Source organism: Mus caroli, chromosome 5 (assembly GCF_900094665.2).
Source record: "Mus caroli chromosome 5, CAROLI_EIJ_v1.1, whole genome shotgun sequence".
In the NCBI taxonomy this organism is placed as follows: Eukaryota; Metazoa; Chordata; class Mammalia; order Rodentia; family Muridae; genus Mus; species Mus caroli.
Window position 1 is genome coordinate 52,085,399 of NC_034574.1, and position 26,604 is coordinate 52,112,002.

The 26,604-nt window shown below is 35.1% G+C and overlaps 1 protein-coding gene across 4 annotated transcripts in view; it reads left to right on the forward strand.

Moving 5' to 3' along the window:
- The window catches only part of Pcdh7 (protocadherin 7), a 407,507-nt gene extending 381,297 nt beyond the window's left edge, over nucleotides 1–26,210 (forward strand). For 3 of the 4 annotated variants that reach the window (XM_021163003.2, XM_021163001.2, XM_021163002.2), the window contains one exon: nucleotides 21,936–26,210. Coding sequence is in view for 2 of the 4 variants with exons in the window: in XM_021163001.2 (XP_021018660.1) it covers nucleotides 21,936–22,312 (377 nt within the window). In the remaining 2 variants the exon portion in view is untranslated. The remainder of the gene's footprint in view (nucleotides 1–21,935) is intronic. The other variant, XM_029477353.1, reaches the window with a different exon arrangement.
- Nucleotides 26,211–26,604: the final 394 nt, after the last annotated feature.

Consider the following 26,604-nt stretch of genomic DNA (forward strand, 5'->3'; position numbering starts at 1 on the left):
TCAGAAGAAATAAAGCAGCATTTTGATATTTGTAGTTAAATAGGATAAAATCAAAAGAGAGCATTAATAGAAGGATGGAGAAGTGGTTCAGTTAGTAGCACAGGAACTTGAGTTGATCCTCAGTGTTAGGATTTAGCAGCAGACTGCCTTACATGGTGAGATCCAAGGAATGATACAGCAGAGATCATGCCACGGAACAGATCACATGCAAGAGACTTACTGGGGATGAGAGCTGGGGTGGAGATTATTAGGTGTGGGAGAAGGATGCAAAAGTTTTAACGGGGTATCCTTGTCACATCGGGGAAATACAAAGCTAAGACCATGGAAATGTGTTGCATTTGTCAATGGTGTGTGAAGATTCAGCTTCTAGTACTGAGTCCCTGATTTTTAATACACAGAACTCATTTAAATGCAGAACAACAATAATAAAAAAAGCCAGGCAGTGGTGGCACACGCCTTTAATCCCACCACTTGGGAGGCAGAGGCGTGCAGATTTCTGAGTTCCAAGCCAGTCAGAGCTACACAGAGAAACCCTGTATCCAAAAAAAAAAAAAAAAAAAAAAAAAAAAAAAAAAAAAAAAAAAAAAAAAAAAAAAGCAGAAACAAATAGATACTTGTAATATCTATTATTAGATAGATATTACAGAAGAGAAGAAAGGCAGGATGATTCCAACATTGAAAATTCTCCAAAGTAAGACAGCCTATTTCATAAAACCAGATGGGTAACTTTTACGGACCTACAGCCAAGGTTGACCTCTGGCTTCCACATGCCTATTGACACGTATGGGCCTCCCTCAAAACACATATACCTGCACACATATACAAGCAAACATAAAAAAAATAACCACAACGATCAAGCAGTGTTGATGCAATGGTAACATATATGAACCAAAGTGCAAGTAAGGAACTATATCACACTGTATGTTTTATGTATGTTTTAGAGCATTCTGACAGTCTGAAGGTTTTATATAATGTATTTCAGGTCATATTTTAAATTTTTGAATGGAAACCGTTAAGGAGACTTGTTAACATGTCTTTAATAAAAGGCAAACAAAGTAATTCCTTGATCTTACATCCCAGCACAGGCTATACCACTTCAACTCAGCAATGAATGCTATACTTGGGGTTATTTCCTTTCTAATAGAGGGTTTTGAGCTTTGCAATGAGCAATGCTCAAAACTCCTGTATCTACTTGAAGCATTTGGCAGAACAGAGAGACATATTATGCTGCTGAGACACAGTTAATATTTTAGCATTCATTAATTCATTATTCCAAAGTTATTCATTGTGAATCTGAAATGTGCCAAGCAGCTCTCTAGGCAGGATATTTATCAAGCCAATATGTTTCATTTTTTTTGTTCTACTAGCATGTTAACATCATTTTGATATTATTCTTGCTAAAAACATGGCATTTCCAGTTTGGAATAGACTGTATTCGTTCTTCTACTGAGCAAAAAGACAGAAATAATAACAGACTGAAACACCCAAACAAAAGTACCCCTTACAGCACATTAAGGATGCAGAACAGTTTTCTATTTCACCCGGGGCAGGGTAAGGATGTCCATTAGGACAGGGAGGTAGAGTTCAAATTTGATGGAAGGGTGGGAGGCAGATTATTAATGAAGTCAGTCATGGTGGAACTGCTATAAACCAGTGTTACCATTTCAAATGTCAGGGAGTATGACACTAGTGAACTTGTATTCATTTTCAAACATTTCACATAATGTATTGTGCTTTCTAAAGAATAGAGGTCTCTAGCATGTGAAATAAAATTATTTGCATTTGTTCTTTTTCTTAGATCTTGAATATCTTAACAACAAAATCCATATGGAACTTAATTTTGTGACTGTCACAGTCTTTTGGAAGGGTTTACACTACTATTATTTCTTGAATAAAGATCTAGGTACATAGTTCTATTTTTTTTTCACTGTTTTTTTTTATTACATATTTTCCTCAATTACATTTCCAATGCTATCCCAAAAGTCCCCCATACCGCCCCCCACTTCCCTACCCTCCCATTCCCATTCTTTTGGCCCTGGCATTCCCCTATATTGGGACATATAAAGTTTGCAAGTCCAATGGGCCTCTCTTTCCAGTGATGGCCGACTAGGCCATCTTTCGATACATATGCAGCTAGAGACAAGAGCTCCGGGGTACTGGTTAGTTCATCATGTTGTTCCAACTATAGGGTTGCAGATCCCTTTAGCTCCTTGGGTACTTTCTCTAGCTTCTCCATTGGGAGCCCTGTGATACATCCAATAGCTGACTGTGAGCATCCACTCCTGTGTTTGCTAGGCCCCTGCATAGTCTCACAAGAGACAGCTATCTTTGGGTCCTTTCAGCAAAATCTTGCTAGTGTATGCAATGGTGTCAGCGTTTAGAAGCTGATTATGGGATGGATCCCTGGATACGGCAGTCTCTAGATGGTCCATCCTTTCATCACAGCTCCGAACTTTGTCTCTGTTAGGTCTTCTCAATACTTTAAAAGTAACAATAAAATAGAGACAAAGCAATAGCAAAACAAAAGCATAGATATGATTTTTAAATTAATTTTAAAATCTATAATCTATAATATAATTAAGCCTTTATCTCTTATCATTCCTCTCTCCTACCCTCCTTGCTCTTTGTCAACTTCAGGTTCTATTTTGTTTGAGTTGTTATACACACACACAGACACACACACACACACATATATATGTGTGTGTGTCTGTGTGTATATGATGATCAAGTGAATATATATATATATGTATATATATATATTTATGAATACACGCACACACACACACAGATACACACACACAGACACACACACACACACATATATATGTGTGTGTGTCTGTGTGTATATGATGATCAAGTGAATATATATATATATGTATATATATATATTTATGAATACACGCACACACACACACAGATACACACACACAGACACACACACAAACAAAGCTGACCATTTCGTATTGGGTAGCAACTGCCATGTGGAATTCATTTGTGTTGATCAACTATTCCTGAATATATCAACTACCCTGGAACATTGTTGATATACTTACAGTGTCACTTTATTTTCAAAAACTGGTTTTTCTCTCTTATAGCAGCTATCAGCAGCAAATAGCTTCTTGGTTAAAGGCAGAATCTTGGGTATTCTGCCTACTCCCTCTTCTCCATCCTGGGATTTTATCTGGCTTAAACTTACACAGCTCTTATTTATGCTGATTATCTTACTTTATGTTTGTTGTTTTTTCTCTGATTCTTTTTCCTTAGAGATAAGGTGCAAAACATGAAATTGAATGGGTAATGAGTTAGGGAGGATCTATGAGGCGTTGGGGGAGGGCAAAGAATGAGATCAGAAAATTATATGAAAAAATTAAGCCAATAAAAACCCAAACAACAATACATCATATTTTCTTTAAATCTGTCCTAAGCCTTGCAAGACAGCAGCTAAGCCTGTGTGAATTGTAATGAGACTCCACTGTCATTGCAGCACTCAGGTTGATTTTGAGGGAATTGAATGGAAAGCCGGAAATACCCTAAATCCTGGACCAATTTTACGTCATTAGTTGCTCTTTCCTTGGAACGTTAAACAATCCTCAAAATATGTCTTATTAATGTTGCTCTAAAAGGTTTGCTGTTGCCTATGCAACTTCTTTGGGAAACTCATCTATCATTTTTCCAGCTTAAAAAGGGATTTTAGTAGAAAACATATTTAGTGTTAGAAGCCCCCTTTTTAAAAGTGTGTGGTTGACCAAATGTCAACCTGACTCATGTCTAATTTGTTTCTTTTTGAGATGTTCTGACCTGATCTGAAATATAATTTCTTTACTGATCGATTGTATAAATGAACCATAAGTGTGGAAGATAAAGTAAGGAGGCACAAAGGATATTTATGGTTAGATTTGGATACTCACGATCAAATTTTAAAATAAGACAAGACCGCCTGCACATCTAAATGTGTGCTTAACAGACGGCAGCTGTTGAGTAATTTTTTTCTTTTTAACCTGCTAGGATACTGCTGAAACCTTTTTGGCAATTAAGGGTGGATGTAAAATGTTCAAGTGATCGGTGTCATTTACCTATGTGTGTCTCCTTAGTTACAACTGTGTTTCTGGTAGGCACCGTGGGTTTCCATTAATTTGCCTGTGTTGTGCAGGTTTTTGATTCATTTCAGAAACCTAAAGAGGAAATAGTTGATCAACTTACTCATTTTTTTGTGTGCTGATGTTATAATGTGCTGTAGAGTCATCTTTAAGATTAAGTTGTAGTCATATGTTATAGCCTGCCATTTCATGTAAAAGGGTAGGCACTGCTAGCTCTAACACAACTTCTAACAAATCAAACTAAGATGAACATGTCATGGACCACAGAGCTCCAATACTCACTAGTAACCCCCATCTCCAAACAGAACCAAAACACTTTAAGATGTGTATGTCAGTTGCATTTTTCGGTATGAAAACACTCAACGTAGAGACTCATTATCTGTGTGCAATTCTTCTTGCAATTGTCCCAGACATTTTATTTTCATTTCTCCTTTCCCATCTTTTGTCCCTGCCCTCTGATTTTGACTGACCCCATTCCCCCATTTATGTTTCTCTCTAGTTCCTTATTTTGGTTCATCATTTCAATATCTCTATTTAGTTTTCTTATTTACTATTTCTTAAGATGTCAAAAAGCACTGTACCTTGATTCTTTCCAGATTTTCTTTTTCAACTTTCCTTGCTAAGCTTCTTCAGTTGGCAAGCTAAATTTTCTGTATTTTCACTGAACAACATAGAAAGCAGAAACCATCCTTACTTCCATGTTTCATTCCTCCTCTCTTGTCTGAAACATCTATTTACTGTACTTAGACCTAAGAGTTTGAGGAATGGAATCTTGTTTACTCTTCATGGTGTCTCTATAAGAGATTGGGAGGTTAATGGCAAGGCAGAAATAATTAAGTTGTATATACCTAGAAACAATTGATAGGATTACAGAAACAGGTGTGCCTATTCCAGGGACTTCAGTTGAGCTCAATCATTCAACCTCTTTCCCTTTAGATTAGGTTTTCAAACAAATTATATATCACATGTTTATTATTTTTGGATATGGGTACAACTTGTGCTATTTTCTTGATACAATAAAAAGAGTCCCCACTTCTGTCAAGCTTTGAAGAGTCAACTCCCACAGCTTATGGGAATAAGGGTATTCTGTGTATTCAGAGCTATCCTTGATAGTTTGTAAGGATAAATAAGTGCTATACGCAATGACAGCTGAGCTATTTATCTCAATGAAGGTGGGTGTGCAGAATATAATTAGCGCATGGTCACTGTTCAAAGGTCATATATCAATGGACAAAAGGCATGCCAGGTGTTTAGTGTCCAGTGTATCTTTTAGATATTGTCTTCATTATCATTCCCAGGTGCTGAAAGAGTGAAAAAAGGGCTTTTTAATCATTACACATTCATGTTAAATAACATACTCATTTATGATACAGTAAGATCAGGGAGGCAGCATCTATGAATATGTAGGTTAATATAGTTTTGAAATAAAATGATAACATTAAGAAGAACTAAAAATGATGGAAAATTTCATAGGATTTGATATTAAATACAAAGAAGTAAATTAGACAGGTTGTCATGATTACATTATTATTTAATGTGTAAAATCCAATAATAATTAGGGGTGATATTTCTTGTAGGCTGATAGTCAAGGTTTGCAGCAAACAGCAACATTGTAATCTATTGATGCTTGGTTGTGTGGGATATTTTATTTTTGTAGAAATTTTATGTCCAGTATCTTTTAAAAAAACAGTCAAGAAAATACATTTACTAACTGAGAATTTGTAGTTATTGTTATCCTTCAATATGTAGAGATAAGAGCTCCCAGTCCTAAAAAGAATTCCAACAACATTGAACACTTTAAAAAAACTATCAGGGGTGGGAGAAGATGCACTTCTCATACAAACTCATTTATTTTAGGTTCCTCTAACTTAGCTCAAAATAACCTAATTAAGTATGTTCGTAGTAGCTTTGTGAATTAGTCTGGAAAGAATTCCTTTTCAGAAGAAGAAAAAAAAATATGTGGATCTTTTTCGTTTATCTACAAAACAGCAAATTTAATCATATCTTGCCCAGCAAGAAAGGTTCATGATGCTACTTCCCATCGGCTAGTAGCCCTGGGGTTAAATATTCAATATGATCATCATTATATATGAATTACTATCTAGCTAGAACCTTTGCTTTATGTTTCCAAAGCAAAAGCATGTTAAATGCTAACTGTTTTAGAATGTGTCATGGTAAGTGTCTGGACACACTGTAAGGAGATATTTTATTTCACTGTTTTCTCAAATTCATGAATAATGTATAACCGGTCACACTTCTTAGATCTTCTTAGACTGAGTTCTGAACCTGACTGCAATTGCAAATGCATTTAATCATAGTCAGTCCCCATGTGTTCTTTGGAAGCCATGTACGTATATCATTTTCAGATAATTAGTCCTCATTTTGAATAGACAACATTTTAAATCGTTAAATGACATTCTTTAATACATCCTAAGGGGTAAACGAGTCCCTAAATGTATTCACAGCTTTTATTCAGCAAAGCAACTTCTACTTGACACTTCCTTGAAGACAAGTTCATGTCAAGATGTTTTCTCTTTAAAATCTCTCTCTTGCTCTTAAGCTCTGCATTATCGAGCCCAGTTAACATGCAGAGCAGGAATCCGCTTCTTAACTTCTCCCCTTCTTCAGAAGGTAATTTGCTGCTTGGTAAGAACTTTATGTCTTTTATAGTTTCTGTTCTGTTAAGGTTCTTTACATCAAATTTCTTTACCAAAATGCTAAAATACTTGGAGAGGCAACCCAAAGAATGAAATTATATTATTTTAAAGACAAACATTATAGTTAATTTCTTTCATTTTACCATCTTTTCTGTTCCCAAATGCACCAAAAATAGAATTGAGATTTAAATTCCAAAAATATGATTTTAAAATGCATAAATAGTAATTATATAAAAATTGTTTCTTTAGAGGAAATGAGAGATTATACATAGTTAAGTAGATGACAGAATACTAATTATTATTTATATAGTTTATTATTATATACCTGCAAGTAACAAAAGATTAAGTTTCTATTAAATTTGAACAGCTAGTAATTATAGCAATACAATGCAAACTGTCAGAAAAATCATTGACATATGGAGGGATAATCTTCTAAATTAAATTATAATTCCTCTTCTAAGCCAAATGTAATATCCATTTTTAATATTTATTAATTCAAATAAATAAAAAAGTAGATAACTTTAAGGGATAGCTTTCCTTCAATAAATTTTCCAGGAATATATTAATTAAATATAATTATACAAATTATATCATAAATAAATATATGGGTGATTGTTCTTACAATACTATTGTTTTCCCAAATGATGTAGAGAAACCAATATTTTAAGATAGTCACATTTTTCCTCACTTTGGTCTAAGAAAAAAAGAGAGCTTTGAGTAAAACCTATTTTAATAATATACACTAATTTTATTCACCTAATATATAATAATATAGACTAATATTATTCACCTAAGTGTATAATATGTAGGAGAAGGATACATGAAATGGAAGAGGGTATTAGTTTTTGTAACCTCAGATAACATGATGAAGGTCACTACATGAAGATCTTAATATCGTGAATTTAACTTAACATTTTTTCACTTTTTCCTCAAAAAATTCAGTTGGCTGGCAAGGGGCAGAATGGAAACTCACATTGTATCCCTGACAATTTGCCACTTTGACTTGGTGATTCCTATGCCTCTCTAGACTTCTGTATGAGGCATGTTTCCTTGTGCATGCTCCAATACACAACCTGAAAGTAGCAGAAGTTTCCATGTACTTGAAGGCACCGGTTGGTTCCCTTTTTCTTCATTATGTTTTACTATCTGTAGCTTCTGTCTATTCCTATAGATTATGTTTTAGCCCCAACAGCAGCAAGGTTGCATCTTCCAGAAACTAAATTTTTGGATGTTATCCAATAATTTAATTAATTTAAGAAGTCAAAGTCAAACAATGTTTTGGGTATTTTCTTTTGCAAGTGCTAAAAGATCAGTATTTTCCAGCTCAACCAAGTGAATTATGATGAACACTGTCTTGCATAATCTGGTACTTTGCTAGAAATGCCTGTCTAAAATTATATTTTCTCTTTTATTGGTTAAAGCAGCTACAACTTTTACTTCCAATTTATCAACAACACACTCAGTAAAATAATAATTAGTAATTTGTCATCTACTTAACTATGTATAATCTCTCATTTCATCCAAAGTACCTCCATTATACTGTAGTTTACACAAAGACCTTTTTCTTTTCAAGGAATGACAAAGATTCAGAACCTCATAACTGAGTATGCCCTCTTAGATGTGGAATTTAATATATATATATATATATATATATATATATATATGACTTTCTTTTGGATGTATGCCACAATAATAATAGAAGCTTGAGAAAAAATATTAACAATTTAATTTATTTTATTTTGACTTGGAAAATTCTTGATTACATTGAACAACAAATGAGGGTACACCTGGGAGAGAGCAGGTTGAAGGGAAAATGTTTAATTCAGACCAATACATTTCAGGGTTACTCTGACATTGGATGCTTCCATATACACTTGCCTCTTTTTTTTACCCCTGCATCTCTCCAATTTAAAATGTTCCCCTTACTTCAAACTAAGATATTGACGATGTTCAGCCATCACTACTCTGATAGGCAGAAACCTTGCTTTTTCCAGCTTTGACTGTGTATAGAACAGTGATTTTCTACTTCATTTCAACTCCAATAAGTAACTACATCACATCATGACATATTCATAGCCTCTGTTTATATATATATATATATATATATATATATATATATATATATATATATTTCTTTTGCTCTGTTATTCATTGAGATGTTGTAAAATGGTAAGGAGCCAGATCTGAATGTAGATTACTTAAGCTTGTCACCACATTCCAATATTCAGTAGGTGCAAACTGTGAAATGTATGTGATAAACAATAAGTCACATGCAAAGTTTTCAGAATCAGGCTTAACAATTCAATATTTCCTCAGCACATGAATGAACATTTTTAATAGCACTTGGACCTCTAATAATCTGTTCTATATACCCTGAGCTAGCAAACTCGATGTAACTTCTCTTCAATGAAATCTTATCTCTTTCATGTTGAGATTTTTATCAAGTTACTGTATCTTGCCACATGACTGAAATCCCCTGGTCATCAGCTTATTTGCAGAATAATGAAGGCTGACAGGTTGAAAGGCAAACCTTGCCAGCGATTTCTATCTGATGGTCTTAAGTACTCAGAGTACAAGCCAATGGTTAATCCAGTGCCTGTGAATTTGAAGTGGGATACTAAGGGAAATCTTACAAAGCAGATGTTTTGGTGAGTGTTTACATTGTTGCAATCCTTTTAGCTTTCTTTTTTGCTATTGTTGCTCTTCCTTATAAGATTGATTTGTTTGACTTGCAAGAGATACATTGGACAATCTACTAAAACTTATGAAAACGAACCCCCCTGCCTGTCTTCTTTGCTTAAGTGCTGCAGAATAGCCAGGGAAACAAAATCATTGTACACACAGGAAAATCTGTTTACACCATGAAACCTATTTTCTTATGTGAGGCCAACTGCTGGCAAACTCAAAACTGAAAACATTGGCAAAAGCAAAAATGCACACAAACATAAAAAAGACTTAAATAAAAGCATGAACAGCAGATGGTGGAGATGAATAGTTGATTGTCACTGTCTGCTAGCCCCACTGTACAGTCTTTGAATTGTTGCAGTACCACAATTTTGCCATGATTTTCTAGGAAATTATGTTGACTATTAAACTCTGATTCATGCTTTTCTTAAATCATCTGCGGGAGAGATGACATGCTAATTGTACTCTTGAAATTTTTATACTTATGAGAGTGTAAGCACAGACAAGTTTTGCCAAAGAAGAAGTCCAAATGTATATAATTTGACATTGTGATGGATTAATACTTAGGCACCAGAAAGGGAGTGCAATTAGACAATTTTGAATGTGACCTCCATTTTACTGTCTATATGACTTTAAGGAGTCACAGTCAATTCTCCCTTTCTAAAGACTCTAGTTATTTGGCTGACTTAAGTAAATCAAAATTTATCAGCGAACTTCAGTGGGATATGTGAAATCTCATCACAATTACACCTAATGCTAGAAAATTGTAATTAGTATTAGTTACCAATTCAGAATGTCCCAAGATAAGAACTGTATTTACAGTAGACTTTCTAAAATGTTTATAGAGTATGTAAAAAAATGACTCTTGCACTTAGAGTTGTCTGAGTTATTTTTTAATGAAAATCTAGCCTCTGAAGTACAATTTTAAATAATAGCTAAAAGTAAAATTTCAAATGCAGGTACCATCATGTCCATATTAAAATTGAATTAGATTGTATTAAATGGCATTTAATGGCAAACAATTTATTTTAAAATATTCAATATTCTAAATATTCTGTTGCATATGGTCTATCTATTTTCCCTGTCTCTCTTTTTCTGTCTCTTTCATTTTCTCTCTGTGTCTCTTTTTCTGTCTCTCTGTCTCTGTCTCTGTCTGTCTCTGTCTTTCTGCCTCTCTGTGTCTCTGTGTCTCTGTGTCTCTGTGTCTCTCTGTCTCTCTCTCTGGGTGTGTGTGTGTGTGTGTGTGTGTGTGTGTGTGTGTGTGATGCAGAGAACAGAACCTAGCTGTGTATGGGTAATAAAGTATTTTACAACTGAGCTATACACCAAGGCTTGATATTTTAATGCACTGTAAGAGATGGACATTAGGTAGGAAATGAAGAAACAACATACTAATGCCATTCAGTTCTGAAAGGACACAGGATTTATAGAGATGACATTAGTTGATGTGCTTGGTGAGGGGCAAAGGAGAACATAAATGAAGGGAAAGAGATCAAGAGTACAGAGGACATCATAACCAAGACCCAGAAGGGCCATCTGTGCTGAGTCTGGAATTTATAATGAAGCTATGGAAGAGGTGATAAAACGTAGAGAGAGTCATACTCTAATTATTGTTCCTAAATGATCCCAAAGTTGCACACGTTCTATAAATGTCACAAGTACTGGGCCACAGTGCCTGCCTCTCTTCAGCTTAGAGGCAATGTGCATTTTATTTTTTCTAATTTTGAGACTCATACTATCTAATTTTAGACTAGCTTAGTTATCATTGCTAAGAATCCCAGAGACAAATATAACTGAAGTGTTAGGAAAGAGAAGCCTTCAGGTTTACCCTTGAAAAGTTAGTTGTTTGTGTCTTATTGGACAAAATGAAATTGGAAAATGTTGACTGATCCTTTGAAAATACCATAGCAAAGTTGAAAGTTTTAAGGTTTTCAACTAGACACTTGAAATTTAATGTCACATGATTCATGAACTATGTAATAAGAGTCAGTTTTCCCCCTCTATTTCATCCAGTGAGCAAAATATGAGTAGTCTGTCTTTTCTCTGAGAAATAGTAATATGTACCTAGTGCCTACAGCTGCTATGAAATTTACCAAAAAGTTTGGGTCTAAAAACAGTGGAAATACGTTTGAATAGAACTAAATAGGTCAAAAACCTTGCACAAATGTTAGAAGGCTGAAATCCATGTTTTTTTCTTTCTCTGGAGTCTCAAAGAAATTATTTCCATGTCTTTGTTAGATGCTAGAAATTTCCCACATTGTGGCTCTGTAGCCCTAACTAGCTCCTCTCTTCAGTGATAACAGTGGCAGGTAGACTCTTTTCCATTTCATTTTATTCTGACATTAGCCTCTCTACTCACAATTGTAAGCATTTTTTTTTTTTTTTTGCGGTGGTTGGGGGGAGGACCTTGTTTTCCATTCATTATATTACTTGACCTGTTCATAGGTTCCAGGGATTTCCATGTCAGCATGTTTGGATGCTGTATTTCTTCCTACCACAGAAAGACTGTTAGAAGACATGTGTCCTGAAGGATGCAGTAAACCCACACAGCTTAGCAGGGTGGACTGCAGACATGAGAGTGTGCCCAGAACTGGCTTCTTTTTTTTTTTTCTCTTTGTAGGCCTCCAGAAGGTCCATCAGTGCTGTTTTAACACTCCCCAAATAAATAGGAAGTAAATAAAAGCAAACATTTCAAAGAGAAACAGCAGTCAACAGTGCAAACACATCGAGAGCTGCTTCATTGATTTTCAGCCCTACCTTTCTCTGCTCACTGAGTCTTGTTAGCTGGTCAGCAGAGGTCATTTCCTCCCTTTCCCTTTTATGTCCTTGCTGTGCACGCTGAGCTCTTCAACATTCTTGCTCTTAATCATGATTGCCATTTGCAGTGTCAACTGATCAACCTATTGACCATAGTTGTGAAGCAGCATCCTGTAGTGTTTTAAAATTCTCCCCACGAATGTTTGTTTTCTCAGGGCCTACCCAAAGTCTCAGAACTCTAATCTCTTCACAGTACTTCTGAACTTGATGCTTACTGGAAACCTTTCTCAGAGGTTTAAGTCTTTGTCTGCCTCTTCAATCAAGACCACTAATGGAATCACTCACAAAGAGCTTGTTTTTACAGGGGAATTTCTAGCCAGAGAAGCTACTCTGTGTGTTTTGAGAAACAGTCCAATGAGCAACCCAAAAAAGCAAAGAGATTGAAAAGACACATGAAAAATGCTCATGTCAATTCAATTATCATAATTTTATAGTTTTTCAAGATCTCTATATTGAAAAAGAAAATGAATCAATAGCATGGATTTTGCTACTTTAAAAATTCAATTAATTGAATAAGTTCAAATTCCTGGATTTGCCCTTGTCCAAAACTAATCTTACTACATGGCAATTCAACTCTCGATGTGACTTAACCTTTACTATGATTTATTTTACACTCCTCCTAAAAGTGTCTGTAGGGGAGGAAAAACAACTGTGAGACATCTCTAATACTTCACTCACTACTCTTCTACTCAACCCAACACGTAATGCCAAATAAACTTGATTCAGTATCTGACAAAAATCGCACTTGTGCAGTGCCTATATATGTAGTAGAGCTTCATATTGCAGGAGCTGTTGTTTAACTTCTCATTTGCAAATTAAATAGTTTCTCATGATGAAGGGGAAAATATATGAGAAAATAATGTCTATAACATGATTCTTTGTCAGTTCCTTTTGCATAACTTTACTCTTGAAATTAATATAATATAATATAATATAATATAATATAATACAGTGTTTGGAAGCAGAAATAAGATTCCTACAGCCTTTAAGTACAGAGCCTAAAAGTATTCTTACTGCAAGAGAATCTTTATGTACTATAAACTTATATTTTGAAGAAGGTTTATTTATCATTGAGTATAAATTCTATAGCTTCCTGACCAACAACAAACAATCGAGTAGCATCAGTATATAGAACTAATGAGGAAAATGATTATGGCATGTAGTTGATAATAACCTAGTTGTCTTACAATTCAGATATTGCAGGACATTAGCAAAAAGTGATTATAAATTGATATTTAGAAACCTTTTAGTACTATCCAAATCACATTTCTAGCAAAACCATGATAATGTAGCCGTAATAATAATAAAAATCTATTAACTTCTAAAAATTCCCATTTAGTCATTATTGATTTTGTTTAAAATATTTTAACAAGAGTATATTTTACTTCCCTGGTATAAGTGAATGATAGTTCAAAATCCTAATTGGAAGCAAACAATGAATTTTGATTTTTGAAAAGAAAACATCCAATAAATACATACCAAAACATTAATTCTCTAATATTGAAAACTCAATATTATTTTGTCTTCTAGATTTGGGCATTTAAAGACATTTTCCTAAACTATTAACCCAATAAATCCCTTTTTAAATTTTTTAATTTGTTCTAAACACATTCCAGCTTTTTTTTTTTTTTTTTAGTTTTTAAATGTCTCATTACTCAGAGACAGTTACTAAGTAAAATTTCCAGTTTTCTTTGTGAGACTAGGTTCTGAATTGTTAAGATTACCTGAACATTTAACTCTAATTCCAGTGGGGGTTGGGTAAGTGTGGAAATGTAACTCCTTTCTCCTAACTATTATGATGAGAGAAATTAAATGGTGCTCTAGCTTATGTATTCTGAGCTCCACTAAAACATTACAGAAACTATAGAAGTTTATATCTGAATGGCTGAGATAAGGGAAAACTCTTAGTTTACCATAGATTAACAAAATTCATAAACCCTCAAGTAATGAATTTCAATATGATAGAATCCAAAAGTTTGCAAGGAAAACCACAAGAGTTGTTATTATTAAAGTGCAAAAGGATGTCCTCAAACTATGTCCATTCTTACTGGTATAGGGAAGCAGGAACTGTTGAGATAAATGCCCTGCTTCCTTCCTTCTGTGCATCTGCAGAACTTCTATCTTTTCCTTGCTCTCTGCTTTATCACAGAACACTCTATTACCTCTGATCAGGCCCAGACAATGAGCAGAATCAAGGGGAAGCCATATCTGATGTTCATTAACTGCCAGAGCTGTCAGCATAAAGTTCTCTGCTGCGGTGCCACTTTCAGGGGCCAACCAGCAGATTCACATTTGCGTTATTTCAGCAAGAATGCCCAAGAGGAGTGTGCACAGCCGCAGCTGTGTGAAGTGATGCCACATTCAGAATGACAGTGGTCTAAACCTCAGGGCAGTAAATGCTTCTTGCAATACATTCGATTGCCATTTAACAGCGTTTAGCCTAAGGTATGAAGAAAAGCTGCTGATGCTTTCAAACCTGTTTAGACATTTTAATATTTTATAGACACGACAGCAGTGAATGAGAACACTCCAAGGTGTAGCACAGTGAATTTTGTAATTAAAGCAGCTGAGTTTCCAGTGCTTTATAAGAGAGCTCATTGTTTGAACTTCTTAATTAAAAGTGATCATAATCTTGGAAATTTTTCTTTGAAATGGTCGTATCTGAAGTGGCCAGATTTTGGCTATGAAGGAGACATGAATCAAGTCAAAAGCCTTGCCTCCAGATCCCAGGCTGTCACTTGGCAGCAATTCCTATATCATAGGTAGCATGGGTCATCTGTGTACTGCCTCACCCCCATACCCTATTCACCTCTCTCACCACCAAACAAACAAGTGAGAGCTTCAAACAACACAGGCTTGCTGCCACTCCTGGTTCTAGTTTAGCACCTCTTATTGATTTTGCCTGGCTTGCTCATGAACAACATTAATCCACATCACTGGCTGGGGGTGGGGAGGAGGAATAGATCTATTGAGAGAGTTTTATTATTCGGATCTCCTTCCCCAGTGGCAATCATCTTTAGAGAAGACAAATTAGACTTTCTCTTATGATGGTGGCCCCAGAAATCTCAAGACTGTTGCAAATGCAGCAAGATATTTGATGGACAAAGTGGGGACCACAAAACATATTTCTGCCACATTCTAGTTGTTAGCACACATTAGGATCAAGAGATCAAACTAAAAATTTCACTTTATAGTAGGAGCTATTCTGAGAGATCTTAATGGGGTATGTATAGAACAGTTAGAGGAATAGATGGTCTTTATGTCTCATTTGACCTAATAATGACATCCATCAAGAAATCTGTGGGGCTTTATCAATTTGTTATCAAAAGAGTAAAATCTATTTTAGATATTTGTCCTATTTTCATCATTTTGACCATAATTTTAATCTCCAGGTGTTAGATTCATGAGTTTCTAGTTTGATAATATTTTAAGTTGGCAATGATCCCTGTTGAGATTGATAGAATGATAGCCATCCTCCTAGCAATCCAGTGGTTTGGGCAAGTTTAAATGCAGTGACAGACATGGGGGTTGTTCACTCTGTGTTACAAGGATAACTCCCTTTAACTATTTGTACTTCTGTTTTGAACAACCTTGGTATGTAATGAATCAATCTTCATACAATAAAGTATAGGAGTTAATTCTCATGTAGATACTGTAGATGACCTAAGGTTGTCAAGCTTGGAAACATCTGCCATAACCTGCTAACGCTATTTGCAAGCCTCACTTTTTAAATAATTGAGTATAATATAAGGCCTTCTATTGGTTAAAATTCAATAATATTTAAAGACACTTTTAAAAAGCAGCATTTTTAACATCTGGAACTCACGATTAAAATATTTTCAAAACAGAAAAAAAAGAGGGAAAGGTGTCAACACATACTTTCTGTGGAAAGAAAAAAATACATTTCCCATTCACAGAATTTTATAAAGAATACACAAATTCTTGATTTTAAAGATCAAAGTGGATGAAGGATTTTCATGGATGTTTAGAGTTCAAAACACAGAGAAACCATCCATTTATTTCATGAAGTGTGCAATTTGCATATAGAATGAATAAAAGTAAATAAAAGAAAAGCTTCACTAGGAATATTTCAAAGCTCAGGACAACAACTGCTCTCCTGAGTGAATGGTAAGAACATTATCTCATCAGCTCCAGCCAAAGCTCTGGAATGCAGTAGCCAGGATTCAGACAAGAAACACCACCACATACACCTACCTTTCCTCCGGAAAGCTGTCTTCAGTTGTCAGAAGGGGTCTCCTGTGTTCCCCGCCAATAATGACGCCTCAAACCCACTGTAAATCTGAGCTTTCCTTTCTGTTTCTAAAGATTATACATATTATCTGTCTTTCTTTTTAGTTATATTGTTACTGTTGCAGTGGTTTTGGTTTGTACTTTACAGGAGGGTTTCTCTGTGTAGCCTTGGCTATCCTGAAACTTGCTCCATAGACCAGGCTGGCCTTGATCTCACAGAGATATTCCTGACTCTGCCTCCTGCTTAATGGGATTAAAGATGTGTGCCACTAAGCCTGACAATTTTAGCTTGTTTCAAAAAATTAAAATAATTTATCATATCTTCTCCTTTTTTTCTTTCCCCATCTCTTCCAATGCATCTCATTATTCTCTCTCAAAATCATGTGTGTGTGTGTGTGTGTGTTTATGCTCAGTCTGTCTAATGTTACTGCTATGTATGTTATTATAGGACTGGTCAATTGGAATTTTGTAAACACTCTGGTGGCTCCTCCATGAGAAAGAGTAGTTCTCAATTGCCTCTAGTTTTTGTCTAGGTTTAGGTCCCTTGAGATTTCCTCTTCCATGTTAACATTCCCATTGGCTTCTTTCGTCCTTGTAGAGTTTTTTTTTTTTTTTTTTAAGCAGCACCTTGTACCTTTGCCTACAATCCTTACATCTTCCTTCCCTAGTATGAATTAAGATGTTTTTAGAGGCAGAACTTGACTTTTAAAATTAGGGTATGATTTTTTTCCTAGTGTAGGACATTTACATATTTTTTATGATCAAGCCAGTCTTTATACTAGGTAGTAAAATGTATGGTTTGGTGGCATTAGTTTTCTGTGATGTTTAGATATGTTTTCTTTCCCAGACTCTACCTTTTTCTTAGCGCTTGAGTAACAGTAATTGACCTCTAAGTAACTTCACTGTTATATTTTAGAAAGGAACAATATGATGTGATGGAGAAGCCCTAAAGTGTGCATCAAAACACTCAGCCTTCGGTCTCAGCTCGCACACAGGCTTGACCCCTCATTGCATCCTACTCCTTGGTCTTCAGTTGAAGTGAGAAGGAAATGAATAGACTGTAGGAAGGTCCTCACATACTGCAGATCATCATTCTAGTATTCCTCATATTATAATGGCCTGTAACTCTGCTATAGAGCAGGAAGTTCATTATGTCTAAGGAAAGATTTAGCTTTGCAAACCATTGTAATCTTTTCATCAAATTGCATAATTCCATTAAAATGAAGAGTTACACAAGTAATGTTAAACAGGAAAGGATCTACTGAAAACCATTTCTACATGGGTACTTCTTAATATTTTATAAGAGTTGGGGTTTAGGACAGCCAGACAGCTTACCAGATAAAGGCACTTGCCACCAAGGGTGAAGTCCTGAGATTGATTCCTGAGATTCAAATCATGAGATAGCCTCGCTCCTGTGTTGTCTTCTGATATGAACATACAGTTCAGAGTTTCTGCAAAAAAAAAAAAAAAAAAGTATACACATAAAAGCACACACATTCACAATAAATGAATAAGTATAGGGAAAAATTTGGAAGAATATAAAATTTTAAAAGACCTATAAAATGTTGTTTAAAATGACTTTAGAGAATATTATATTTACAAATAAAAGTTTGTTTTATATTAATATACTCCATGCTAACAAGATTTGAGGTAGATATTTTCCATCTTTACTGTCTTCAAAATAATTGGTATAATACGGCATAAAAATATAATGACTTCCACAACTGACTATTAATATGATTTTATTTATATTTTACTATATATATACATACATACATATATATAAATTAATAGATAATTAAAATGAAAACCACACTCTTTAAACACTAAAGGTAGGTAGTGGTCATAAAATAATAAATCCCTCCATAATTCTACACGTGATATTTTTAAAAATCTACTTTTTTTGTTTGTTTATTTGGTTTTGGTTTTTCAAGAGAGGATTTTTCTGTGTAGCCCTGGCTGTCCTGGAACTCACTTTGCAGAGCAGGCTGGTCTTGAACTCAAAAATCTGCCTGCCTCTGCCTCCCAAATGCTGGTATTAAGGCATGTACCACCACTGCTGGGCAAAAGTCTACTTTTTATGTAAGAAGGAATTATGCTCAATGATCTTCATTGTTCCCATAAAACTTAAAATAATAATAATAATAATAATAATAATAATAATAATAATAAGCCTGTATAATTGAAACAAAGATATATATTTACAGAGAACTATTATCCTACTAATCAGCTCCCTTAATAAATTGCATCAAAATAAAATTGCATGTGTTAATCATTGGCATTGCTTTTGAAGATTTATTTCAGTCATCAGGATGGGAAGTTCTGATTGCCCCTGATGACTCTCTTATAGTCGTTCTTGATTATTTTCTAAATTTGATGACAAACACTGCAATACATCTCAGCCAATTAGGCTTGTCAACTTCCACTGTGGTCCCCAATCATGTGCTTGACTTTAGAAATTACAGGAGGCCCTTATTAAAAGTCATCATGCTTTTTTTCTTGTGGGATAGAGATGTGGCAGCATGAAAATAGACCATGGGGAGCAAAAAAAGAAAAAAAGAAGTAAAAAACAAAACAAAACAAAACAAAAAACAAACAAACAAACAAAAAACAGACACAATGCCTTTCATTAAAATCTTTAAGAGGAAACATTTTCTTAGTAGGAAATGCTGTAGACTGTGAAGTAAGGACAGGGGGAAGAGACTGAATAATTCTGGTGTCATTGATTAGAAAATGAGTCAAATTTAAATGAATGCACCCCTTATGAACTACATGTAGTTCTTACAAACATTTTACAGAAATGGTAAGATGTGAAAATTCCAGATGCCTTCAATGCCAGAGGCTCTCAGGGCCCAATGGTGATGACAGTGGGGAGATAGAACCTGAAGAGACAAACTACAGTGGATAGACAGGTCCCCAAGTGGAGCAACGGGGCCACTCACCCATCTCAAAAATTTTAACCCAGCATTGTCCTGTCCTTGTCTAAATGAAATGCAGGGACAAAAATGGAGCAGAGGCTGAAAGAAAGGCTATCTAGAGACCGCCCCTCCATGCTATCGATTTCATCCATAGACACCAAACTCAGACACCATTGCTGATGTCAAGATGTGCTTGCAGACAGGAGGCTGGTATGGCTGTCCTCTAAGAGGCTGTGCCAGCACCTGACTAAGACAGGTGCAGATATTCACAGCCAATCATTGGTCTGAGTTAGAAGGGCTCAAGCAGCTGAAGCAGATTGCAACCCTATAGAATAACAATAGTATCAATTAACTGGATCCTTCAGAGCTCCCAGGGACTACCCCACCAACCAAAGAGTTGAACATGTTCATGGCTCCGCTACATATATATCAAAGGACTGCCTTATCAGACATCAGTGGGAGGAGAGGCACTTGGTCCTTTGGAGGCTTCCTGCCCCAGAGAAGGGGGATGATAGAAGGGTGAGGTGGGAGTGGGTAAGTGGGTGGAGGGGCATTCTCTTAGAGGCAAAGGTGAGGGGTATGGGGTAGAGTTTTGTGGAGGGAAGACTAGGAAAGCGAATAGCATTTGAAATGTGAACAAATAAAATGATTAATAATTTTTTAAATGATTGAAAAATAGAACTGATCAAATCACCCACATTTTCAAGTTATTTTCCTTCAAAGTATGTATGTCAGTCAAGATATAATACATTATCACAGATTTAACATTTTCTTGTTTGAATCAAATGGATTACAGGAATAATATTCAAAGAATGTATTAAAGCTTTTTAAACAAGTAATGCAAAAAGTAATTCAGTGTTAAAAAATAATGTAAATAAGTGTGTGTACGTGTGTATGTGTGTGTGTGTGTAAGAAAAGTGGTGCCTGCATGCATCTTTGTGTTCATTAGTGTGCCTGGCATTCATGGAAACTAGAAGAGGGCACCAAATGCCCTAGAAGAGGAATGATAGCTGTTTGTGAGCTGCTGCTGTGTACATGCTACAAACAGAACCCCAGTCGTCTAAAAGTGTAGCCAATGCTCTTTAACTGCAGGGAAATCTACCTAGACCAGCACTCCATCGCGTTTGCTACATTTGACTATTAAAGTTAAAAGATTGGTTCATCCAGAAGTCAAATAGTAGTGTGAAAGTCTACAATGAATAATTGCATATTCTAGTAATCCATCCAGAAAGGGAAGAAAGGTAAACAAATGATTGAGGAGTGTTTATTTATGACATTTAGCAAAATAAAACTTAAACAGTACTGGGACTCATGTAAATCGCTCTCTTTTTGAAGCTAAACTACTTTGGATCATACATATGCAACTTATTATTTATGAGTAAACATGTAGTGAACTGGCTTACTTTTAAATCCCAAGTTGTAGTAATTTGATACTCATATGATATTTATTGGAGTGATAACTTACTGTGTTTTTATGAGTAGTATATTAAACTATGAAATACATTAAATGAAACCCTACAGGTTATTAATTTAGAATTAGTTGTGGTATTAGAGATTCTCTGTCTCTTTCTCTCTAAAAAAAAATAGTAAAAGCCAGTAAATAAAATTTTAATTCTAAAAAAAAATGTTTATGATTACATATCATGATTTTATTCATGCAGAGCAGTAATTCTTGACTGTAATATTTAATCTCAATCCCTAAGAACTCTGCAGAAATGACTTAGCTTGCTGAAAATGGGATACATTTTTCCATTCCTTTGATAAACAACATTAATTAGAAACTTACATAATTCCATCAGCCATTTATGAACTTAACCAGACTTACTCAATACATTATATTTCAGATTCCCATTCAGCAAGCACATCTGTGAATGTACTCCCATGTAACACTCAGGCACTTTCTTACCACACACACTAACTAGGTTATCTGTTATGATAGTGGGTGGAGGGGTGGCCGGGTGGAACTCTAGGTGCTATTGTTAATGTGCTTAGATCTTTAACTTATTTGTACCTTGCTTTCGTACTTTAGTCCAATGTGCTGTCAGTTTAGGATGCACTTCTCAGTCACCCTTGCATCTTAAAATGTATTTTAAATATAAGGTTCTGCCTATTTGCATATTATGAATAATGCATAAATGAATGTAATCCAATTGGCAACAGCACACTTTTATGGGATAACATATAGATACAGAAAATTATCCTTTTGGATTTAATAATTTTTCTTGTCTAGATGGAAAAATTATATCCGTTGAAACATACATATGCACTTAACACTTGAAAGTATCTTCATGGGTCTGTAATACACCAAATGAATATATAACTGGCTATTTTACATACTTAAATTACCATTTCTCCATTTCTATCTTCTCTAGTTTCTATTTTTGCAAAACCTTATCTTTACTATACATGAAATAAGTACTGTTCCGTGGAGTGGTTAGTATCAGGTTCATATGGATCGGCAAAGTCTGTTGGTGCATGTTTGACACTGATGGCTTCTTCTTGAATTTCAGATTCAAGGCCTCTTCCGGATGTAGCGCTGACCGGCAAGTGCACCCGTGAATGTGATGAATATGGTCATTCAGACTCCTGCTGGATGCCAGTGCGCACTTCCCCAGAGAGGAAGAAGAGCCAGCCCAAACTCTCCACTTTCATGCCTGTTGATGAACGAGGAAGCCAGGAAAAGCTGGCCAATGGCGAGGCTGCCATCATGGGTGACCGCAACAGAAACCTCCTGAACAAAAAGTTGACCTCATCCTATGAGACCTTCAGTGCAGCTAGTTTCAGCAAAAATGAGGAAGCCAACCCCGAGGATATTCCTTTAACAAAAACAGGGGAATATAAGCCATCTCCTGTCAACACTCTCACTAGAAGAGAAGTTTATCTGTAGGTTGTCAAGGAGCAACAGCAAAGTTCTTTTCGTATATGAGGAGAGTTAGGGGCAAAAACATTACTAAGTAAAACCATTTAATCACAAAGAGGGGGCTACCAAAGAGACAAAGCTTTGCCTGCCACTTCCGCCTCCAAATCAGGCCTTTAGTGTTACTGTTTGCCTGATGACAGTGTACAAAGTAGAATCCATTCTTGTCACTTGCATGTCTACACCCTTCACTGATCCCCAACACCCACCCTCTTTTCCCTACCCCTCCTCAAACCCAAATAACAACAAAACAACAACAACAAAAGATGGTTGCAAGTTCTTTTCATGGTAACAAGTCTGATTAGCAGAACATAATACACTCTCATTATCCCTAATCTGAAGCATGATTTTGGTCACTTTGATTTGTTTGAGTGTCATCTGGCTTGTTAATAAAAGAAGGATGGGTTAAAAATATACTACAGACTCTCAATGCTTTATTATTGCTAAAGTCAGCCCATTGAAATTGATAAAAAAAAATCACTTAAATGGTACAGTCCTTATGTAGGGGACCCTTTGAAAAAGTAATTTAGGGTGACAGCAGTTTAATACTATAACAAACAAAGAGAGTACATATTAAAACTCAGTTGAAGAATGCAGTTCCAAGCTGCCATATGTTGTTATTTTCAGGTCAAAGGCATCAATTTCTATTCCATATATTCACAGAATATACTCAACCAATCTTGACAAAAAATTACATGAATTATAATTTGTAAAAGTATATTTTGGAATAGAACCACTCATGAATGAACTTGAACTCTTATGTCATTATGAGGCCAAAGATCACATGGCAGATCAGGGAAATAATTAAATTGATTTGGTCTTGACATAGAAATCCACTAAACAACAGAAGGAGCCTGTGTACACACAGAAACACTCAGATGCTAGTTGGTTTTATATTAACTCTTCTTTCAGAAAAAGTCTTCTTTTTAAAATGAACTTTAGTTAAATGCTCAGAAAATGAAAGAACTAACTAGACATGTGTTGTCTTATAATAAGCCACTGATCAAAGCCCAAGTCTACTCTCATGTGTTACAGTCAGGGAAGATTCTACATTTTAATGTCATATTGATGCATAGTGAGATACAAAAAGACACACTGGGATATGATTTCATGAGGTCTCCTATTGTCATTTCGGGATCCCAGATGTTCTTGGTGATCTTATTATCATTTCTAATTATAATTGCATTTTTCACCTGGCCAAAACACAAGTGCATTGATTTCAAATTCTGTGCAATACAGAAGCATTTTGAGACTCAAACACTTAAACAACATAACACTTTCATTGACTTGTCATACTGTAATTTGACTATTATTCAATGTGCGTCTTAAACAATCTCTGAACATGAAAGAATGAGTTCCGGACAATATTTTATTTAACACAGTATATGCATCTCAAAGTTGGAAAATGTATAGTTTTTTTCAAGAGATACAGAATATGCAGATTTTGAATGCTTTGCTCTATGCAAGATGATTTAAGAAAACTGAAATTTGAGCTGGGACATTCAGACGAATGTGACAATCCATGATCAATATAGGGGATGACAGGTAAAGAGAGCAAACGTTCTCATCACCGAATGCTAGTTACTTGGTAAAACCATAGCCTTGATGGCTTTCTACAAAACTGTAGAGACACTGTAGCTTTGGGCAGTTTCATGCTTTGCAGATTTTTCTTAGATTATAAGGTGAAGAAACCTAGACTATAGGTTGATAATTCACTGTAGGTCATCAACATACTTATCTTTGAGGAACTTTTCTCTGGTGGGTCTTTTGGGATCATTTCCTTACGTTCTTTCTTAAAGTAGAATTTTAATTTTGATGTTAGTTTATGTATAATAGGTAGAATGGAAAAAATGTAATTGATATAAAAACATTGGACTAAAATACCAATAATTGAACATGCTCATGTTTGGTTATTATTTACACTATGGAAAGATGAAAATTCTAGAACTTTGTTAGGAAACTGCATTCAAGCAGTTCTGCCTTGTATAATCTGTAAGTACCTATTAAGACGAAATACTTCTAAAGATACTTATGAAAATGTATACATATTTTTCTTGCACGTTACAAAGGAAATAATTGCATAACACTGATGTTCAACACTTTTTATATGCATATTTTCTTTCTTTCATGGGACACTTGAAGCCACTAGATAGCTCATTTCACTCTTAAAATCCTTTGGTTGTCTATAAAGCTAATACAGGTCACACTGGACCTTCAGATTTATTCAATCCACATTCCATGATGATGTTTGCACCACATGCCAGGCAGTCATGTCATTGTCCTTTAACGTGTGAACCTCTCTTTAGAACTAAAAATGGATGTGAAAAGAATAAAATTCAGTGTACTGTAAGTATTCGAAGTAATTCTAGTAGAATTAGTTATCATAACATGTTTATTATATAATGAGCTGGCATGACACAGAAATATATTTTGTGTTTGTATGACTTTTATTTTGACTAGGTTAAATTTGGTGCCACTCCATATATAGAGTGCTTTTGAAAAAAAAATAAAAACAAAACAAAAAAAGTAAATGAGTGAATGCAAGATAAGCAACTGTGCCTTTTATACCTCTTGTTATGGTAAACAAGCAAACAAACAACAAATAAACAAACAAATGAATGGTTGTTGGGTTTGGATAATGAGGGGAAATGGGCTATTCCCAGCTTTTTTGATCCTGTATATTTATCCATGTTTATTTTCTGAGAATAAATAATATATTAAAACTTTGCCTTCTGTCAAACTCAGATAATGGACCAGTCTTAAATATTGTTCTTTCATAAGATAAGATTCAGGCATTAATATGGGGCTGCTTAAATATCACTGGACAGTGAAATCATTGGTTATAGAGTCGCACAGGGAAATACTATCAGGGGTGAAATCAGTCCATTTTTTCAAGTTAGGATATTGATTTAAAAGTTTTGATTTTTGTTTTCTCATCTTTTAGATGGTTTTTCATTTTTGGTTGTACAGTATTTAAACTCTCTTCGTTTTCTGTACACAGACTCTCAAGTGGACTTCTGCATGATAGTACATTAGGACACATTTACAAATTGAGTAACTATACAAATGTATGTGTATTTAAATGTCTGTAGCATCTGTTTAAAATTGACTGCTCTGTGTGAATCTCGAGAGAGCATTGTTGTCTGATTTTTTGTTTTATTTTATTTTTTCTTGTTTTTTAAACTGGCCTGTTGCCTGAGTTCCTGAAAACGAAGGAGGCATTATTTTTATGAGAGAAAGAACTAAGGTAGTACAGAGGATGTTTGCCTGAAAGGCTACCCTGGGAGGTCGGGTTAGAGGAAAATACAAAAGGAAATACATAAGCCAGAAAGAAACTGCCAGGAATCAAACAGCCATCTTAAAACAGTTGTGCAAAATCTTAAGACCTATGACATCTCAAACTATAGATTAGATCAGTAGTAGATAAATAGCTGCCTCTTTAAAATAGGAAACAAAAGGAACCAAGTTCATCAGGGCTATGATAAAGCTCGTTAATTTTGACCCAGGCGTGGTGTATGTGACATCTGGATGGGGCATCATTCGTTCAGCTACCTAGGGTTTACTTTCAGACAACTTTTCCTACACTTTAAAGCACTTGCATTCCGTGTGGTACGATCTGTTTGTAATGTTAATCATTGACTATTGTTCTGCTACTTGGATGTTGATAGTGAAGCAGAGAACAATTAATCATCATTGATTATGTCACTATGCACGCGACTTTGCTAAACATGGCGAAATGTATTAAACACTCGTCCAACTATTTATGAAATACTTTACATAATTTAATTTGCTTTTGTACAGTTTTCTGTAAATAAATTGCTTGTCATTTTTGTCTTTACAAATTAAAATATAACATGATCAAATGGTTTCACACTTGTAAGTGTGTTTCTCTGTTGACAATGAATTCTGTTTTGACAGGGAAGAAAATGACTGAGTGCCTGTATCATTTTGATTTAATATGCATTGCTTTCTGCTAGGCTAAGGTAAATCAAGGCAAATGATGGGATGGTAATTGAGAATTTAGAGTGATGCATGTGTTGGGGGGGGCGGGTCTCTGCAAGGGTCAGATATCAAAACTAAGAGGAGAGAATGAAAACTCATTTCAGATGACTTTGTCTACCTGGACCAAACCTTTTAGAGTGTCTGATATCAGATGACTTATTTCCACCACATTTGAAAATGGTGTAAATTGGAAGAAAGTTTCCAGGGGTGCAACAATTCCTGGTTCACATGTAAGTGTCATTATACCAAAACTCAACTCA